We start from the raw sequence: 21,654 nt of genomic DNA on the forward strand, positions 1-21,654 counted from the left end.
CTGTATTCTTGCTGAAAGTCAAATCCTTGCAACATAACTTGTAGAACGGTTTCAGCTTTAATCAGCTTGATATCGCAGAACCAATGACCAAAGCAACGAAACACTAGTCCTACAAAGTTTAAAATGACTAAAAGAAGTTAGAAAAGAGACAGATATACAACTATCAACTATGGACCCTAGGATAAGGCATGCTTATCCTCATATATTACAGCAAGTGGAAGTCATAACTCCTGAAGAAGAGCAAGTAAAACTAATATTAGTAGAAGTCATCCCGGATGTTTTTATTTCATCTGAAAAAACAACAAATTATAGATTCGTATGGATTTCTATCGCCAAATCTAATTAACTTTAGTTCTAAAGATCAACTGAAAGATGAGTTTAGTAAAGCATTAACGAAAACAATCAGAGGTTGGGGAAAGAAAACAAAGCAGCATTAGCATTTAGTTACACAAATACATATATTCAAAGCTACAATCGAGTACAGCATTGACCGAACAAATAGAAAAACAAGAAATGGCTTTAATACACTTTTCATAAAGAAAACAAGCACGCAAAACGAAGAAGAGCAAGCTCAAGCACTGAGTGCCAAATCAAACATTTTCGCATTACAACAATATATAACTCTGTCAATCTTAAAAAGAAGGAACGGCTGCGGTTGTTGAAAGATATAATTGAGCATTTAAAATATACCCTAAAAATACTTCACAGGAAACAATACATATTTGGATGTTTTACCAAAAATGTTACAGAAATATAATATAAAAAGCGTGGGTTCGAGTCTTGGGTTCGGACTATGTGGGTATGCTAGAAAGCTTGTCAGTAGCTTATCGTGGATCGGTTATTCTTTCCTGGGTTTCCCGGGTTCTTTCTTTACCATTAATACTGGCCGCCATGTATAGCCTATCTTGTGCTGAACAATGGCGTTAAACCCCTCACAACAACAACAACAGAAATATAATAATTTAAGAGTACTAAAATGACACTTTTTATAGCCACGCAAAGAAAAAAATGAAATATGTGTTTATTTTTAATCTATCTAGGAATTCTGTTTTTGAAAGGGAAAATCAAATATAAAATAGCGGATATTATAAGAATATCAGGTAAAATGGTCAACATTTGAAAAGGTATACAATATACAAATCAAACAGGACAACTGAATTATTTAAATAATACGAATTAGCTTTAACAACCCAGTTGTGTATGAAATAAATTTTTTAAATGGTGAAAACATGGATAGTATTTTTTGTAAAACATAATTACAATAAGCAATTCAAACGGTATTTAGAACTAAAAAATATATTGAAACATGGTTACAGAAGGTAATAAGCATTTATCGAATGGAGCGGATATAGTTCACATTTGAATCGATTGGTATATTAAAAAAATATTATACTGGCCACGTGATAATCGTTTCATATCATAACCTTTTATAATCCAAGGATCAGAGGCTTGTTCTTTTTTCGTACAGTACACCCCAAGGATGTTGGGGTTATTTGTTCACATAGGATATAGTTCATTCTTTCAATTTTCAGCTCCAAGCAATGTATATTTATACATATTATAAGCCAGTTATGCTTTTGCAATTTGATCACACCTTTGGATTTGAGACCATTGTCCTGTGTAAATTTATAGTTTTATATGGTTTTGTTTTTCCAAAGAAGCTCTTTAGTCATCTCTCCTTCGTTCTTAAACTTGCCACATTGAATATGAATTTTAGAATGCTTGCATGTGTCATATACATTTTAATATTTTCTTTCATATCTATAACATATCATCAGTAATACCCGAAAAATAAAAAAATCAGTGACGTTATAAAACAACGTCATTTTATTTCCGGATTTGGCTTTCTGATGATCGCAACAAAGGCCGAAAATAGGGTCCTTTCTGACACGGAGAATAGCAGAATTGTCATTGATGGATTTATCCAATTTTAGTTTTGCTTTTGTGATAGTTATATAATGAGGTATAATTTTATTTTGCAATAAATCAATGAGTAGAGCTTGGATACAATGAAACCTTTTATACTACGGTATACCGAGGTATGTTTTAACATACCGTGATACGCACCACGGTATACAACGATTATATTAGAGTCGAACAATTTATTGTTCTGGGGCATGGGGCGGGTACTTGTTTTTAAATTTCTGTCTATGGGAAATATATATTGCTTTGATTCATAGCAAACTATCAGCACAGTATGTTTGTCATATTAATTTACAAAATAATTACTTTGAGATTAAAGAAAAGAAATAATCTCAGCTGAAACGAACATCGCATCCCCCTCAAACGAGCGATCAGTACTTTATATGAGACTAATTTGCCATATCTTTGTCAATTGTTGCATAATTTGTAATCTGTTAACAAAAGTGGGATGATTAAACTTAACTAAACCCGACACCCTGTGTAAGACACTGCGCTGACATTATATAGCTTGTAGATACCAAATTTACTAGCTGTATTGCTGAATAACAGGCATGGAAACACCATGGCAAGATATTGATCAGACAGATCCAGTAAATATAAAACGCACGTACAAACAAACAAATAGTCCTTGGGCTTGAGAAATTACGTGCATCAAAAAATAGAAAACAGCTGTTCTCCTGAAAATCTTAGAATGATTCGCTCTCTTATAACCGAATACACCTACCTAACACATTAATTAGTGGTAATAAACTAAAACATGAAATTTATATTTTTTAAATCCGAATTTTTTCTAACATGTGCATTTGACCTTAATATATTTCACAATATCTCATTTAACCCCATTTTTACATCCTTGACATGTGTGAAACACTTGATCAAAAGGATCATAAACATAACCGTTTTGTATCATTCAAATTTAAATTGTAACTAATATTGCTGTTTCGTAAATAAAATATGTTGTAATGAAAATTAAAGCATACTGTTAATAACAATAAATTAATAGCAAGATTACTTAACATTCATTACAGATGGAAGCTACCGAAGTACCAATATAGTGAGAAAATACCGCGGTACTTACGAAACCCCGCGGTAAACTGGTATACCCTTAATACTGCACACCTCTAGAAATGGGTACTCACTTTTTTTGGCAAATTGCTTTATGAATTTGAAAGAGTCATCTTTCAAACCTTTTATTATATTATCGAATGCCATAACACAATAAATTGAAAACTGTTAAAGAATTTCAGTAACCCAGGATAAAATGACATACGCATCTCCATGTTTCGCAATGGGTGATGTTCCTTTGTTTGTACACTGTGCACTACGTTGCATTATTAACGAGAGCCATACCCTCTGAAATTATGGAAAAGTTACATGTACTTTTATTTTATACTGAATTAGTTGTATTTTCAAGCAACATCTATTGTATGAACCCCCTCTATTTGTATAGGTTACTGCATGTGTATAGTAAGATATGAAAGAGTTTTTCTGGGTAAAAATGCACGACCTTGGAGGTGAAATATTAATGTGAAAGAAAAGTTCTTATTTTCCCATACAAATGCAGTAACCTTTTTATACTCATTTTGTTTTTCTTCCTGAGGATTAATAATAAAAAGAAGAAACAACAGGAAACAAAGTAATTGAACTTATGCTGTTTTCCAAAATAAATTGACAACTATATATTCATCCATACATATTAACAATAATAATGCGTACATAGCACAACCCAGCGACCTTTGAACTTCGTCGCGTGCTTGACATTAGTTTAAAAAAGAATTGTCGTTTTGGTCTACATAAAATTGAAATTTAGAGTTATATTGTGAATGAATGCGCATTGTAAAAAGTTTCCAGTCGGTCTAGAATGGGTGGATTTTTTTTTCTCTGTCACTTATAGTCAATTCTGCTTTTCTACTTGTGATGGTCTGGATTTATTAGCTGTGTCAATTTCGTACGTGTGGATTTGAGCAAGGAGGACCCGCCCTGAACCAGTTGCATGTGTATTTCTGTTCTGTCATTGACTGTTTGGAATGCAGGAAAAATATGAACTCTTTCAATTAAAATTATCAAAAGATGCTATGGAATATCAAAGTCAATTCCAGTAAGGAGAATCTGATTGCAGTTGGAAATGTAGTCGAAATAGAGTACAATTTCTCGGTGTGTAATCAAGCTGTACAATCCGTGACATGGCTCATCTGATTCGGATTTGCAGAACTAAGAAAGTATATTTTAAGGAAATTCAAGATGCAAAAATGTAAATATCTATTTTGCCCTTCTTGCTACCAGTTAAAGAAGATATTATCTGCCTCGTCACTTGCACGTTCTTTAGGGCGCCCATCTATGTGATGACTTGCATGACGTTTTTCACTAGACTAAATCCGAAACATTAAATCAAAAATGTTAACGTGGAAAACTGCAAACTAGCTTGTGTGTGACAATCCATTCAGCCAGCGAAAATATAAATTCTTCGTCGTCTCGGCTTATTGGGCTCTGGGACACTTCCTTTTCTACCCAAATCTTCAGTTACATTTGATTCTCGAATTTAGCGTTTTGACGTATGAAATAGTAAATTCTGATAGATAAGCGATAGCCCTTAGGTTCAGTATGCTTTTCTATGCCATTTTTATGGACCACAGAAACCATTTGAAAACAATCCGTCAGTATCAGATTGCAATTTTATGGCGCAAACCATATCAGCTTACTATATACCGCTGGCTTTAAAAAAACTGATCTTATATACATTTTCTATTGAACATTTCTAACATAGGATTTACCATTGTCTTTTGAGTTCATAAAAGAGTAACATATATTCTCTCTCTCTCTCTCTCTCTCTCTCTCTCTCTCTCTCTCTCACACACACACACACACTCAGAGTGCACGAAATAATAATAATAACAATAATAATGATAACATTTTGGTCCTCTCTCTCTCTCTCTCTCTCTCTCTCTCTCTCTCTCAGAATCACACCCTTGTAAAGATACACAACTTCAATGCACGTTTATGTCCATATATTTATCATGAAAAACAAGATTTGTAATGTCATATCAAGTCCAGATAAACATTTACAAGTACATCTAAAATAATACACACAGACAGACTCTCAGAACGTGACAATACGACATTTCGGTCAGAGTGTAGACAAACACATCTGACAGTACTACTATTTCTAACAATATAGTATTTATGTTCATACATTTGAGGAAAATGTTTATTTAATGCATAATTAATGAAGTTCTTATACAAATGGCACGATACCTAAGAATAATAAAAAAAATTGCTTCTATGTATCCCATCTTCCTTCTGCTGACTAACCATATGGTCTTGTCCCAATAAATCCGTTTTAGCGTTAATTAATGCCCAGTATAATGAACAACTCCACTAAGCGGCCAAATTGTTTTGTCGCAACAATGTCCAGTTTATGGAAGTTGAATTATTTTGTTGTTGATCAATTGGATATACTATATCCATTCGTAAAAACTGCCTCTATCTACCTATTTTAATCATCGGGTCATGGTTCAAGTTTTCAAGTATCTTGACATAACAAACTTACAATGATGTTTTAATTTACATTGATTAAGTAAACAAAAGATGTACAGTATAATGTTTGCTTTATTTATTTGCGCTCATCCTATTGGTCCCATAGATTCAATGTTTAGTGAAAAGTATCCCGTTGATAATAAAAGACGATAATATATAATTTCTAATCCTTAGCTTTTATATAAAATTATGAAACAGTTCATCGTGATACGTGGAAAGTAGTTATGGAAATTTATTTCTTAGCGTTCTCCTAATGTATGACACAAGTGACATATTCATGGTTTAACCACTCTTTGTATTGCTCAAAGTATTCATGTAATATGATTGTCTCTTTAGAACATCGTCTAAGACTCGGCAATGAGAAGGAAGTTTTAAAATGAAAAATAATACGATTGTCTCTTTCGAACGTCGTATAAAACTCGACAATGAGAAGGAAATTTTAAAATGAAAAATAATTATTAATATATTTTACGTATACCATTGATATTTTAAACATTTCTTAGCATTTCATCCTGTTTTTGTTTTTCCAATTCCGTAAACAATTTTCATTTAAGTTTATCAAACGTTGTTAGTTAAGTAATGAGTGGCTAGAACATTGCTTAATTGTACACAAGGGGGATGCAAAATAATGTAAAGATAATGTTATTCACAGCTACGCCTAGTTTTTCAATTTGCTGATATCAAACTATTTCTCTGCCACTAAATTTCGCGGATCTTTTTTTTTGGGGGGGGACTTTTAATTAGTTTAGTGAAAATTGCTTCTATTTTATTTTGCAGACGGTTTCCCCGGTCAATTCAGCAAAAATGAATAGTACGTTGAAATGTAGATTTACAGTAATTTACTTGCTGATGCAATGGTTACGTCTATTCCTCAATGTACACATTCACATCAATCATGATAGCATATCGAATGTTCATATAGTCTAACTTTACTACACTCTCTTTACATGCGAAAAAAGATGCCTCCATTTTGTTGAAACGAAAGTATATTATTTCCACGAACGTGTGTTTCTTATTTTCTATATCCAATTCTGTGAAGTTTAAGAAATGCAACCAAGGCCTTGTCAATAGTGATATATGGCCTTGCGATAGTCATATATCTGATGTACAGATATACAATTATTTCAAATGTATTCAAGCAAAATGTGGAGTATACATATTGTGAAAAAATAAAGAAATGTTATAAAAATTATAATTATATTGAAATTTTGAAAGAATTATGCCATCCACAAATAGGCATGAAAAATGTGTGATATATCGCACATTATCAAATCTCATACCGGTTATATTTAGAACATATCGTGCAACGGTTTGGTTAAAGTTTTGCATGCCGAGGAAATGAATTGTATGAATGCACGTTTTTGTCATATCACTCATAATGCGGAATTAATTATCAGCGATATAAATGCGTTTCATTGTAATCTACTGGGAATACTGAAGATCATTATTGATTTATCTACAACATGTAGAACGAATTTTATCCATCGATCACTCTATCTATTTATGTATACACACACACACTAGAACAAAGTGAGCTGATAATGTCTTCCAGAATGATAACAAGAGGTAGATTCTACCCTGCCCTAAATGAGCGTTAGGGTCTAATACTCGTACCGATCACGGAGCAGAGTCTGTGTTATCTTTTAATACAAGCGAATCCAGCATCCGTCTCGGCTTTAATAGTGGAAGAGTGATGACGTCATCAATCGTCATTTCTACTATTCTAATTTTAACCAGATATTTATATTCAGGATATTTATATAAAATTATTATATGATACAGTCTGAAATAAAAGGCAAGTTATATTATTTTGTGAAATTAAAAGACGCGTGACAAAAGTCGAATCGAGCGGAGGACTATGGTCACGCTTGCACTCATTGTGTTAATTTATAGTACCGGTAAGGTGATTTCGTGTTGTCAGATATTTTTTCGAACTTTACTGATAAAATCTCGGATTCCTGTGGTAAATACCTGCTAATAATAGGTAATGACGAAAGTTTAATAGGAACCAAATCCAGCGCGGAAGGCTTCATGGTAGATCATTTTGAAGTACACTAGACACGTGTAAAATTATGCATGTCGTTGTTTTGTTTGGGGTGGGTGGGTGTTCTAAGTAAATTTTGACATAGTCTTGCGAAATTCTACCACCAAACTACATATGACTATTGACTCCTGATTTTGTCGTGCTTTAGTTTCTTTGGCTAAATGCCATGCTATAATTCTTAAAATGTGTTGACTTAGAGTATACGGTTAGTGTACACCCATGCTGTCGGGATTTATGCAAACAGATGTACAAGAAATGGATTAGTATACATCCATGCAGTCTGGCTTTATGCAAGCAGATGTATAGCAAATGCAACTCGGATCTTTACTTTTGTTTTACTTGCTCAATAAAATGAAACTGACAGACTGAATGAAGACACTGATCTCTGTGAAAAAACACAGCGCATTATTGTCTCAATAAACGAAAACAGAGATACGTGTAGCTTTTTTATATAAGAAAAAGGTTGAGGCCAATATATTTATTTAATGCACCATATAAAACTACACTTACATGCACCGCAATAGGGAGACATCCATATTACCAAAACTGAAACATAAGCATTTAGATGGTATTCTGTGTGCAAGATGTGTAGGGGAAAATGGCTGGGTTTTTTTTGTACGATGTGCTGAACCGTATGGACAAGGATCAAAACTGATTTGTATATAATACATTTTTAATTTATAATTGCATTGCCATTGGTAATTTAAAGGATTAAAACTCAGCAAATATATCTATTAGTATTAGGCTAATTAGTTGATCGTGGCAACTGTTTGGTCTGTTCTGCTATGTAATCAATATATATCACATGATATGACGTAATAGCTAAAAATGAAGTTTCATCTGGCACAATAGTCCGTGATTCCTGGGAAAAATGAAAGTAGAAAAGCCGTATGCAATTGGAATGCTCGGCTCTTTTCATTTAGAAAAATACAGAATGGTGTGTTGAATATTCCAACTATTATTCTCAAACTAGTATATGCGGAAACTGAACAATGCTTTTGGACGTAGTTAAGGCTATATCATTCAATAACATTTTATCCACTGAAGTACGGAAATTACAAGGTCGTGCTTATGGATGGATAAAGGCAAATTTTGGGGGATTTAACTGTGCTGTGTCTGGTCGTTAAAGTGTCAGGGTTAGTATAGTGCATCAGGATGAAATGTTGAATTTAAAACCATCCGAAATACGTTATTCCCAGGATAGTATTAGTTGCACTTTCACTGGTCAACATTGGGGAAAGAAAATTGGTCAAACGTTGGACGAACTTGTAAATGGTAAGATCAGTGTGGATAAAATTCCCAAGATTTCGGTGATTTTTAAGAATGGAAAGTGGTTCACTTATGATAATCGACGTCTGTGGGTATTCAAACATTTAGAGCTACTAGGTGGCCCTACTCACATTTCTGCCACCCAAACGACCCATTTGAATATGAGCAAATTCACCACTTATAATGAAGGAACTGCCATCAGAGTAAGGGGAAGCCCAGGGGGAACTTGGTATTTTAAGTATTCTCAAAATCCAACGAAATACAGAAACCATCTTCGAAATCGAAACTTCAACCCATACAGCGACCCACCCGCCCACCCTGCTTCAGACTATGCGGAATATTTCAGATCAGGTCTTCCAACAAGCTCCAATCAGAGTTCCTTGCAGATGCAAGCTACCAATGACTGGAGATACGATAAAGAACTATCCAGCATCAGAAACAACACTGAAACATCTCATGCCTTATTTGGTTTCCAGCAGCAACCGATCGTCCGATACCAGAACACTGATTATACAACGGAAATGGTTTCCAGAAACACATCCATTACAACAAAAGCAGTTATCAACAGTTCCCAATCACCATTTTCCCAAGACCAGAAAAACCAACAAAGTTCATCAACCATAACAGAAGCACAGAGGCCAATATCCGCGAGCAGTGTGAAGGAAGCTAGACAAAGTTCTGCTTTATCCAGTTCAGACTCTACCAAACTTGCATTAGGAACAAGACAGTACATGGTACCCGCTGCAGGGATTGCAGCACAACAAGTACACAAGAGCACGCCATCAACTTTTACCACAGGTGTGATAAGCAGCCAGAATGTATCCGGTCGCACAGAAACACCAGTCCCTACTTCAAAGGCAACTTTAGCTTCTTTCTTGCACCAGACATACCTATTGTCGACACCAGAAAGCAGTGTGAGGAATTCCAGACAAGCTTCGACTTTATTAGACTCAAATTCCTCGCGAACAAGAAACTATCTGGTACCCAATGAAAGCGGTGTCTCTCTCGTTAATCAGAGAAGCAGAGAACAGATGACAAGCAGCTCTGAGAACGAAACATCAAGTAAAAAAGGAAGATATTCGTTTGTGACCGAACCTGTTGGATCTCATTACAGAAACAAAACTGAGGATATAAACATACCTTCATATGGATTATCAATGGCAGCAATGAGAACTGCCAGTATTAAAGGGCATGTACTGACGACTGCACCGAAAGTCAAACCGGCTTCGAGACAACTTTTCGCTACCATTATCACTGTAAAACAGGACCAATGCCACCCAAAAGAGCCCGTTTTGATAATGCTGGATATAACCAAAATTCGTTACACCAAAGACACTATTGAATATCCACTTAGTGAAGAGAGACAGTCTGCAGTACAGCGTCGGCTTCGAGAACTTCTCCAGGATGCAAATCCAAAACCTATGGAGGTTTACAAGGCCTACGATTTATACTGGTTAAAGGAGGAAAACGATGTACTTTGGTCACTACTAAAGTTCACGCAAGATCATTCGTTGTGGGGAAAAACTGTACATAAAGTTAAGGCTCTTGTCACTGAAGATAATGATGCCTTTTTGGATTTCATGCGCAAAGACAAACCTTGGCTTCAAATATGTGACATCTTGCAGCTTGGACAGAAGATTGAAATAATAAAATAGACCTTCTTATTGGTACAACCAGGAAGCATATATAACCTCCATGCATTTGGAGATTTTTATGGAGAAAAAAATATTACTTTGGATGACAATTTTTAGATCGTCATGGTCGAGGGAAAAAAGACTATGACATAGGCAATAAGATATGTATAAATATTACAGACTAATTACGTACATGACATTTTCCCCAAAGTTAGTGATATGCAGGAAAATTATTCACTAATGGGGACCTTTTCAAAGACCATTGCTACATAAGTATTACTGCACTTTTGCGTTTCCGTATCTTACAAAATGAACTGATGTTTCCACATAGTTCCGCTTATATAAGGACTGATAGTGGAGAAATACTGATGTTCCCATTCTAGAATTTACTTCGCGAAACTGAACATTTCGTTTGAATTTCTGCATCTACTGCTTAATTGTATTCCTGAAATGTCTCAAGTATTTGAAAAAGTACACCCTCGATTGATACATTGCTGAAATAATCCGACTAAAATAAATGCTTTCTCAGACATTTCTGTTGATTTTCATGGTTATTTTCTCCCAATGCGGAAGTAATTGCTTACGCTCGGATAAAGGTAAGAATGTTCGGACAAGGTTTATTCGAACCAAATTACGGGCTCATTCCGATTGCAGGCCAGGCTGATTCGAACCTTATTACGGGCTGATTCGAGCCTCGTAAAATATTGATACGTTTCGTCATAGAATTAAATGTGACATTTACAGTTGTTTTAAATATGGCATTTCTCATTATTTCCAAGGCACGTTGAGCAGTTCCAAACTGCATTTAAGGAAACAAACTCCATGTTTGTTTTCGTGCGATAATGGCGTTGTTCTGATCTGTATACAAATAAAATACAATAACTCAAGACTGTTTTTCTTACATTGCCAGTTAAATGATGAACTATATTCAAAGCAGCTTGTTCACCTTTGTACAAAATTGAAATAGCTTACTTTTTTATTGGAGAAATAATACAATTATTAACAGTAAACAAATCATTAAGCAGGGCCTATTTTCGTCTGTCTATTATCTATCTACCTACCTACCTATCCATCCATCCAACCATCTATCTATCTATTTATCTGCTAAGAAATTAAATTGGGGTTCTGTCAAATTTATGATTTAGTTCAATACAGTATTATACGTCAATAGCATACGTCAATATTCTCCTGAACTTGTCGACCATGTATTAATTACACTAAAGAAAATGGTCACGAAACGAAAATGTTTTGTATATCTTTTTTTTTTTTTTTTAATTTCTGTAGTTAATAACATTGTATTTTATTGTACTTACTTTATTTTGTTTATATGTATTAGACGTTGGGTCTTTAACCTAAATTACTTTGATCTTTTATAGCTAAACTTTTGCATGACGGTAGGATGGTCCAAACGTGAGAAACATACATACATACATACATACATGCATACATACATACATACATACATACAAGTGGTATACTTTACAAGTGGTATAATTTTCAGTGCTAAAACAGAAAATCATGTCACCAAAAGAAGACGGAGAACAACTTGTCGCTCTAAAGAAACTAGTGCATTTAAATACTGGAATCGTTCCTAAAATATTAGATCCGCTCGAGCTATCTATTGTATCAACCTACTTATATATTTTTGTCTAAGCCTGCATTCGCTTATTGTTTACCTGAAATAGATTTCTCGTTTAAATTTCTCTCTTCTATTAAGAGTCGTTATAGTATAAAAATAAATTGTGATCTCCGTTGCAGAGTTTGAGTAAAATGACCTACATCGCAAACTAATCACGTGATTCAACTGACTGCGGTTCTCTTGCAAGTCCAGCTGGCTAGTATTTTCTTGGCTCGTATTAGCTAGGCTCGTATATATTTGTGTATGTATGTAACAATATATATGCATGAGTCCAAAACTGGATATACTGATGCAAATCTGTTAAAAATAGAGAAATAACTGAAGGTAATTCCAGAACAGTATTAGATTCACACGTATACGGCGTTACGTGTTTTCGTGGTACGGGCTATGCGTCAATTGAAATGCAAGCTGTTTCAATAACAATACTTGTGACAGTAATAGCTCAGAATGTGCAAACTTCAGATACGCGCCCCAGTAGACCGCACATCTTGTTCGTGCTAGCGGACGATTTTGGTTACCATGACATTGGGTACCACGGGTCTGAGATCAAGACTCCAATTCTAGACAGACTAGCCCTGGGTGGAGTAAGGCTGGAAAACTACTACGTGCAACCCATCTGTACCCCAACCCGCAGTCAGCTCATGTCAGGAAGGTATCAGGTAATGCTACCTACTTCCTGATTTTATGAGCCTTTTGTTTCTATTTCTGGCAATTTTCGTTATCTGTTTCATTTCCTTTTAAATTTGTAATTAGGGGCCTACAACTTACAAGGAATATTTTATAGTCACAAGCCATTGGCGAAATCCGCCACGCTTCTTTATCACCCGTGGCTGCATGTGCTCAGATTTCATGGGGGATGTGTGTGTTATGGGGAGGGTACAGTTAAACAAAAGTAGGCATCAACTAAACAATATAACAGTCTTCTACATATTAGTGAGTGTGCCTGTTTCATCGATCAGTAAGTGGGTATGTTTGTAAGGAAAACTTTGACTGGCTTATTCAGATAACATGAGAGGTCATATTTGGTGACAGTAGGAAGAACATTTTGTTCACAGTGATTGGTTAAGCAGGTTTAAGCATATTCATAGCTGCCAACCCTCACGAATTTGGTGTGAATTTCACGACTTTTTCAGCGATTCACGGATTCACGCCACAAGCCAAAAATTCACGAATTCTCCAATCCTCAATTATTTTAAATCTTTAATAAAATAACCGATTTCCCGTTAAGCGCTAGTCGTGATATTCGCAGTTGCCGAAACGGTCCGGTACTGCTGGTCGCGATATTAGTAGATCTACAGCCGATTAGTACAGTTGGCCCGGTAGCAAGCATTTTAGCCTATTTTAATCTGTATGTATAAGAGTAGTTTTACAAATGCTTTTGAGAGAAACTGGGGTCTAACCGGAATTTTGCTCCGCGCATGCGTCACCAACACTGATTTGAGTTAACGGTTCAGCATTGCATGTACGATTTTGAAAACGTCTTCACCACTTAGAGAAAAGAACTCTATTACTCAAAAAGTGAAGTTTAATTTGGAATATATAAAAAATTGGCCGTGCATTCTGACATTAAACATTGATATTCATCATGCTTTTTGCACTCAGTGCGCCATCGCAGAGACGATGTGAGGAAGCACGTCGGTTGCAGAAAACACGTAGAAGTTGGGAAAACTAAGAATTCGCAGATTTCAGCTCCGGAATATTTTAAACAATTGGCGGAAGAAATGCAGGCTACCAACGCTGAAGCATTATTTGTGAGTTTTCTTGTCGAACACAATCTACCTTTATCAGCTGGAGACCATGCTAAACATTTGTTCTGACTAATGTTGCCGGACTCGAAAATCGATTCCAAATTTTCTTGTGGAAGGACCAAAAGTGCTTCAGCTCCTGTGCATTCCTCACAGCAACAGTGCAAGCGAAAGTGTATTTTCTCTTGTGAGGAAGAATAAGACTTTAGGGCCTCTTCAGCTGCAGAAAATTTGTCAGTAATTTTAGTCACCAAGATCAACCAGCCGGCAAGAAGTCTGAACTGTTTAGAAAACAAATTTACGATCAAGCAGTTGAGGAAGTTCAAGTCTGCCACAGTATCATGTCTTGATAAATAAATATTTCTGCATATATGTAGTGTTCTAGTTTTATATTGCGAATTTGATATAATGTAGTATTTACGGTCAGAGTGGATGGAGTTATTGTCATGGTATTTTTCACGAATTCTTGTCCAAATTCACGACTTTTTATTCCTATTTTCACTAATTGTGAGCCTGGAAGGTTGGCAGCTATGCATATTCATGTGAAACAAGGAAATCTCAGCACATGCAGCAAATGTGATAAAGGAATGATAACAAATTTTCACAAAGTGGCTTGTGATCTTGAAAATATTGGCAAGCAATTAAGGAAACATTTTCGACTCATGGCAATGCGTACATGACTGGCATTCATGAGTCTGGCTGACTTTGCACTGCTATTTGTATGTACATGGTTCCATCCAGAATAGAAGCATCAAGTTTTGTTTATAGGACATGGCATGATCACATGAAATCTGGTGAAACTGTTCATGGAATGACCAAAAAATAAGGCTTCACAGAGATATTTATACAGGATATATTAGTGTTAGGTGGGTAAATCAGTCAGTGTAAAGGCCATGCAAAATTTATCAAACTACCTGATCACAAGTTCTTAGTGAAACTTGTGTGTTCATGATTGTACATTTCTAAGCCTTAATGCTTAACTAACTACTATAATCTGTTGGCTTGATGCTAAAATGCTTGACTGACCACTACAACATGCTGACTTGATGTTAAAATGCTTGACTGACCACTACAACCTGCTTACTTGATGTTAAAATGCTTGACTGACCACTAAAATCTCCTGACTTGATGGTAAACTGCTTGACTGACCACTACAACCTCCTGACATGATGGTAAACTGCTTGACTGACCACTGCAACCTGCTGACTTGATGTTAAAATCCTTGACTGACCACTACAACCTCCTGACTTGATGTTAAAATCCTTGACTGACCACTACAACCTATTGACTTGATAGTAAAATGCTTGACTGACCACTAAAACCTGCTGACTTGATGTTAAAATGCTTGACTGACCACTACAACATGTTGACTTGATGTTAAAATGCATGACTGACCACTACAACCAGTTGACTTAATGTTAAAATGCTTGACTGACCACTACAACCTGTTAACTTTATGTTAAAATGCTTGACTGACAACTAAAACATGCTGACTTAATGTTAAAATGCTTGACTGACCACTACAATATGTTGACTTGATGTTAAAATGCATGACTGACCACTACAACCTGTTGACTTAATGTTAAAATGCTTGACTGACCACTACAACATCCTGACTTGATGTTAAAATGCTTGACTGACCACTACAACCTATTGACTTGATGGTAAAATGCTTGACTGACCACTAAAACCTGCTGACTTGATGTTAAAATGCTTGACTGACCACTACAACATGTTGACTTGATGTTAAAATGCATGACTGACCACTGCAGCCTGTTGACTTAATGTTAAAATGCTTGACTGACCACTAAAACATGCTGACTTAATGTTAAAATGCTTGACTGACCACTACAACCTGCTGACTTAATGTTAAAATGCTTGACTGACCACAACAGCCTGTTGACTTGATGTTAAAATGCAGATATACAGTTGTAAATAGCAGAGTTTCATCCATCTGTGGACTCGTGTATGCTTCAAAATGTTGAACTTGTCCTCTTGATCCCTGTTAATTGAGAAAGTTGTAAATGACTTACATTATGGCCAATTTGTAAATGACGTACATTATGGCATATTTGTAAATGACTTACATTATGGCATATTTGTAAATGACTTACATTATGGCAGATTTGTAAATGACTTACATTATGTCAGATTTGTAAATGACTTACATCATGGCAGATTTGTAAATGACTTACATTATGGCAGATTTGTAAATGACGTACATTATGGCAGATTTGTAAATAACTTACATTATGGCAGATTTGTAAATGACATACATTATGGCATATTTGTAAATGACTTACATTATGGCAGATTTGTAAATGACTTACATTATGGCAGATTTGTAAATGACTTACATTATGGCATATTTACAAGTATACTCTGGAGCACATTTCTAGATAATACTCCAGAGACACCTGAACAGCATTACACTGCCTAGATCCTTGTCTTTATGTTTCCCCTCAGATTTGAGTGACATGTCCCAGGCTTACTGGATTCTATTTACAACAGTCATTTTATTCACTTTCAACACTGTCATTTTATTTACTTTTGTGAAAGAATATGTTGAAATAAATACAGGTAATCAATCAAAATGGAGTTTATTTCAGCAAGTGCTTAAATGTAACATAACTAGTGATTCCATGATAAATTGTGACCTCTCTGCATTAATTTCTTCCAACTTTTCCACCTTTTTGCTGTTTTTGGATATTTTAGGTAAGTGACACTTAAGTCAAAATTTTTAGTTGAGTGCAGAAACTATCAATATAATTGCATGAGTGGCATAAAGTGTGGTCTGTATTCCTGGTTTCTTGCTTATTTTCTTTTGTTCTGTGTTATATTAGTGATGAACTTAAATACAGCCCATGTTCTTGGTTGTACATGTAGTCTGCGAGTATTCAATAATGGTGTCACAGAGTTACATGACAGGCCAATCTGATGTGTGAATGGAGGTAGGTCAGAAACACAAGCCAACATTCAGTACTGTGGAGATAATTACTGTTGTGTATTTAAAAAAAAGGAATAATTGTGGTGCTTGAACTGACAAAATTATTAAAAATAGCTTTTTAACTCATTATCCCCTGTCCAGAATACTTATTGCTAGGTTGTCCCTTACAGAGTACATGTATATTTTGTATATTATATTGGACTATGAGAATGTTATTAGTGCCTGTATCATAGAGACATCCTAACAATAAGTTAACTGACACATTTTTAAAGGAGTCTGTTTGAAAGAATTTGGCTTTTTAGTTCTACTAATGGTGATGTAAACAGCTTCTTCTTGCCAGGTTGTCATTTATGATCCAACAATCCGTTCTTAATTCATTTTTTTGTCATCTTCACTCCTTTTCCCATCACTCCCACTGTATTCTTTGACAGGTATTTTAATATCACTGTCAATTTTATGTCAAAAATCCCAAAATGTTGGTGCTATAGTCTGTTTGGCAGTTTTCCCTTCAGCTGTTAATGGATGATTCTGTTCATTTTCCATCCTTGTTAAATTGAAAGAACTTAACTACATATGTCTAAGGGATAAAGAGATAGAATAATAAGACAACTCAAATTTGACAACTGTGACACCAGCCTGATCACATAATGCTGCAGATGGAATACGAGGCACATAACGTCTCATGCAAAATCACAACAGCAGTGGAAAATATAGTTTTTAAAATGGTTTTCAAAGCTTTAATGTATTTAAAGTTATAGAGTTTTGAAGTTGTAGAAAAGTTTAGCCTGATCTGTTTGACTACAAATTTTAAAGAAAATTGAGCCGGTATGGAGATTATATATATTCATTACACATCAGCATATTAGAAGTGAGAGTTCCACTGAGATTCCTGATACTATTTTTATGGTACTTCAGTCCCGAGGAAATTTGTAATGCATTTTCTTGTTTTGGGACACATGCAGGGGGTAAAAGGAAAATACCTGCATGTGACTTTGCTATCAGAAGACATTACAATGGCATTTTTATCAGCATATTGTTACCCATGTCCACTATGGTCATAGCATGTATTTAATTTTGGTAATTAATCTTTATCTTTCTATGATTTAACCACAATACCACATTGCCAAGTTTACATTGAATTCCTCGGAGTAAAACCTAGTCTGTTACAGTTAGGTGTGTATATTTTCAATGGATACTCCAACGTTTTAATGGTTTAGCAGTACCAGTTGCTTGTGACATTTTTTGACCTGGTAATATGAGAAAAATTATTCACCATGCTGATTGATCTAGACTGAAACATTGCACCCATGGACTCGTAATTCATGAACAGGATCTCTGCAAAGCCCCATTGATGTGTGCAAAGCCCCAATGATGTATGCAAAGCCCCATTTATGTGCACAAATTGTGATCCCTCTGGTGAGATTTTTGTATGCCACACCAATACATGTGGCAGATTTTGGTAATCTTCCTACATGTTAGATAAACACATGATGTGTTTAGGCATGTTTCCTGACATTACAAAAGTTCCAGATTGACTTCCTAAAAGGAGAGTAAGACTCAAGTTTGTCAAACTAAATCCTTGTTTCATTCTCTAAACATTACACTTTTTCATGCAGATCCATACAGGTTTACAGCACAGCATCATCTGGCCAACCCAGCCCAATGGTCTCCCCCTGGACAGTCCCACTCTGGCAGACAAAATGAGGGAGGCAGGTTATTCCACCCACATGGTTGGAAAGTGGCACCTTGGAATGTACAAGAAGGATTATCTTCCCACCAGTAGGGGGTTTGACACATACTTTGGTACAGTATCTGCACAACAGTAGGGAATTTGACACATACTTAGGTATATTACTTGCACACCAGTAGGGTATTTGACACATACTTTGGTATAGTACCTGCACACCAGTAGGGAATTTGACATATACTTTGGTATAGTACCTGCCCACCAGTAGGGGGTTTGACACATACTTTGGTACAATATCTGCACAACAGTAGGGAATTTGACACATACTTAGGTATATTACTTGCACACCAGTAGGGTATTTGACACATACTTTGGTATAGTACCTGCACACCAGTAGGGAATTTGACATATACTTTGGTATAGTACCTGCCCACCAGTAGGGGGTTTGACACATACTTTGGTACAGTATCTTCACACCAGTAGGGTATTTGACACATACTTTGGTATAGTACCTGCCCACCAGTAGGGAATTTGACACATACTTTGGTACAGTATCTGCACACCAGTAGGGAATTTGACATATACTTTGGTTCAGTACCTGCACATCAGTACTGGATTTTGACGTATACATTGGTACATTACCTGCTCACCAGCAAGGGATTTTACAAGTACCTTGGTATAGTACCTGCACACCCTTTCAAGCGGTGATATATCAGTTGCCCCAGTTAGTACATGTGTTAATGTTGAAACAAATGTCCAACAAGACCCTAATTGCATTACCTAATTCCTCAGCATAGATTACTAAGGATTATTGGAAGTTAGATGGGTAGATCAGATAAAACATTTTACCATTATCTTTACAGAATTAATTTCTTTACCACTGTCATGATACAAATCTATGTTGTCTGTTTGGTTGTGTGAGTTGTAAATTTGCCTTTGATTTACAAAAGTCCAATGCATTTTAACTGGCATTCGACTTAAGTCTATTGATTGCTATTCGTCATCACTTAGTGGTTTAACTTTATATTCCCAGGTATTTGAATGAGGATTACTTTCAGTTATCTTTTGAGGATGCAAAGTGGTCATGGGTCATCCTTTTGCAAAGTGGTCATGGGTCATCCTTTTGCAAAGTTTATTTTTGTCTGAAAATATCCTGCACTTACCTCACCTGAGGTGTGAGAATAGTCTAGGATGCAACTTTAGAATGGGGCCAGTAAAGTAAATGATCATCAGAGGTTAAAGGAGTGACAGTGGCATTCAGACTGGGTATGAAGTTCCCTTGGCTCAGAATGAAGTAGAACACTGTCAGAGATACCAATTCAGTTTGCTTCTGGCGTGCTGTTTGCTTCTGGCGTGCTGAGTGTTTCTGGCGTGCTGAGTGTGGATAGTTGAACTCTTTCATTAATGTAAGTACTTAGTTGCTGTTTTTTACATTTCCCAACACTAGACAAACCAAAAAGGTACATGCTGTGGGATGGAGGATTGTTTGTGAGAAAACAACAAAATGGTTCAGTTAACAAGCATTTGAGATAGAGATCAGTTGTCTATCCAGTACAAACACAGAAATCTCCTTGTGTGAAATTAAACATTAAAAACCTGTATTGTTTCTATTACAGAGAATGTAAACAACTCTGATAAATTGTTGTACATGTATTGCATAAATTATAGCTCAGAACATATTTAATTCTTACACTAGGGCTGAGATTCCATTGTTAGGTTGGAGACTTGCAGGATTTTCCTTAAGATTCCCAATTTTTATAGCCAGAAGTCCTTGACTTTCAATTTTCAAAATCAAGAGAAATCCCCGATGAAACTTTGCACACACATTTCATCCATTGGTCTAGTTGAATCTAAATGAAAATTGTGCTCCTCAAACATCACTATGGATGCCTTGTCCTGACTGAATGTTGATAATGACATGAGGTTTCCTTGAAAAGATTTCTTGTGATGTCTAGTGAGTCCTAAATGTGACATCCAATATGTTATGCATGGCATCCTACTTGGAACACCTGTATTCATTAATCCCCCCTGAATGGGTATTCATATCAGCATGGGCTTTCACTAATGGGGCACTAATGCCTCTGAATGGGTGTTCATATCAGCCTGGACCTTCACTAATTGTGCACTAAATCCCCTGAATGTATTCATATCAGCCTGGGCCTTCACTAATGGGACACTAATGCTTCTGAATGGGTGTTCATATCAGCCTGAGCCTTCATTAATGGACACTTGTGCCTCTGAATGGGTGTTCATATCAGCCTGGGCCTTCACTAATGGGGCACAAATCCCCCTGAATGGGTGTTCATATCAACCTTGGCCTTCACTAATTGTGCACTAAATCCCCTGAATGGGTGTACATACCAGCCTGTGCCTTCACTAATGGGGCACTAAATCCCCTGATTGTGTGTTCATATCAGCCTGGGCCTTCACTAATGGGGCACAAATCCCCATAATGGGTGTTCATACCAGCCAGGGTGTTCATACCAGCCTGGGCCTTCACCAATGGGGCACTAATGCCTCTGAATGGGTGTTCATATCAGCATGGGCCTTCACTAATGGGGCACAAATCCCCCAGAATGAGTGTTCATATCAGCATGGGCCTTCACTAATTGTGCACTAAATCCCCTGAATGTGTTCATATCAGCCTGGGCCTTCACTAATGGGACACTAATGCCTCTGAATGGGTGTTCATATCAGCCTGGGCCTTCACTAATGGGACACTAGTGCCTTTGAATGGGTGTTCATATCAGCCTGGGCCTTCACTAATGGGGCACAAATCCCCCTGAATGGGTGTTCATATCAGCCTTGGCCTTCACTAATGGGGCACAAATCCCCTTAATGGGTGTTCATACCAGCCTGGGCCTTCACTAATGGGGCACTAAATCTCCTGATTGTGTGTTCATATCAGCCTGGGCCTTCACTAATGGGGCACAAATCCCCCTTAATGGGTGTTCATACCAGCCTGGGCCTTCACTAATGGGGCACTAATGCCTCTGAATGGGTGTTCATACAAGCCTGGACCTTCACTAATGGGACACTAATGCCTCTGAATGGGTGTTCATATCAGCCTGGGCCTTCACTAATGGAGCACAAATCCCTCTGAATGGGTGTTTATATCAGCATGGGCCTTCACTAATGGGGCACAAATCCCCCAGAATGAGTGTTCATATCAGCATGGGCCTTCACTAATTGTGCACTAAATCCCCTGAATGTGTTCATATCAGCATGGGCC

The 21,654-nt window shown here is 36.3% G+C and overlaps 2 protein-coding genes across 3 annotated transcripts in view; both read left to right on the forward strand.

Moving 5' to 3' along the window:
* The first annotated feature begins 8,376 nt into the window (after positions 1-8,376).
* Positions 8,377-10,936, forward strand: LOC149778376 (uncharacterized). Its single transcript, XM_089939199.1, has one exon. The coding sequence runs from the start codon at positions 8,662-8,664 to the stop codon at positions 10,423-10,425; it is 1,764 nt and encodes a 587-aa protein (XP_089795325.1). The 5' UTR covers positions 8,377-8,661; the 3' UTR covers positions 10,426-10,936.
* A 1,268-nt stretch (positions 10,937-12,204) lies between these two features.
* Positions 12,205-21,654, forward strand: part of LOC149778377 (arylsulfatase J-like) — a 60,169-nt gene continuing 50,719 nt past the window's right edge. The window contains exons 1-2 of one of the 2 annotated variants that reach the window (XM_089939201.1): positions 12,205-12,702; positions 18,352-18,514. In XM_089939201.1, coding sequence (XP_089795327.1) covers positions 12,445-12,702; positions 18,352-18,514 — 421 coding nt within the window. In that variant the 5' untranslated portion in view covers positions 12,205-12,444. Of the gene's footprint in view, positions 12,703-18,351; positions 18,539-21,654 lie in introns of both variants that reach the window. The other variant, XM_089939200.1, reaches the window with a different exon arrangement.

Source organism: Sinohyriopsis cumingii, chromosome 17 (assembly GCF_028554795.1).
Source record: "Sinohyriopsis cumingii isolate HCF-2022 chromosome 17, ASM2855479v2, whole genome shotgun sequence".
NCBI classification, from domain to species: Eukaryota; Metazoa; Mollusca; class Bivalvia; order Unionida; family Unionidae; genus Sinohyriopsis; species Sinohyriopsis cumingii.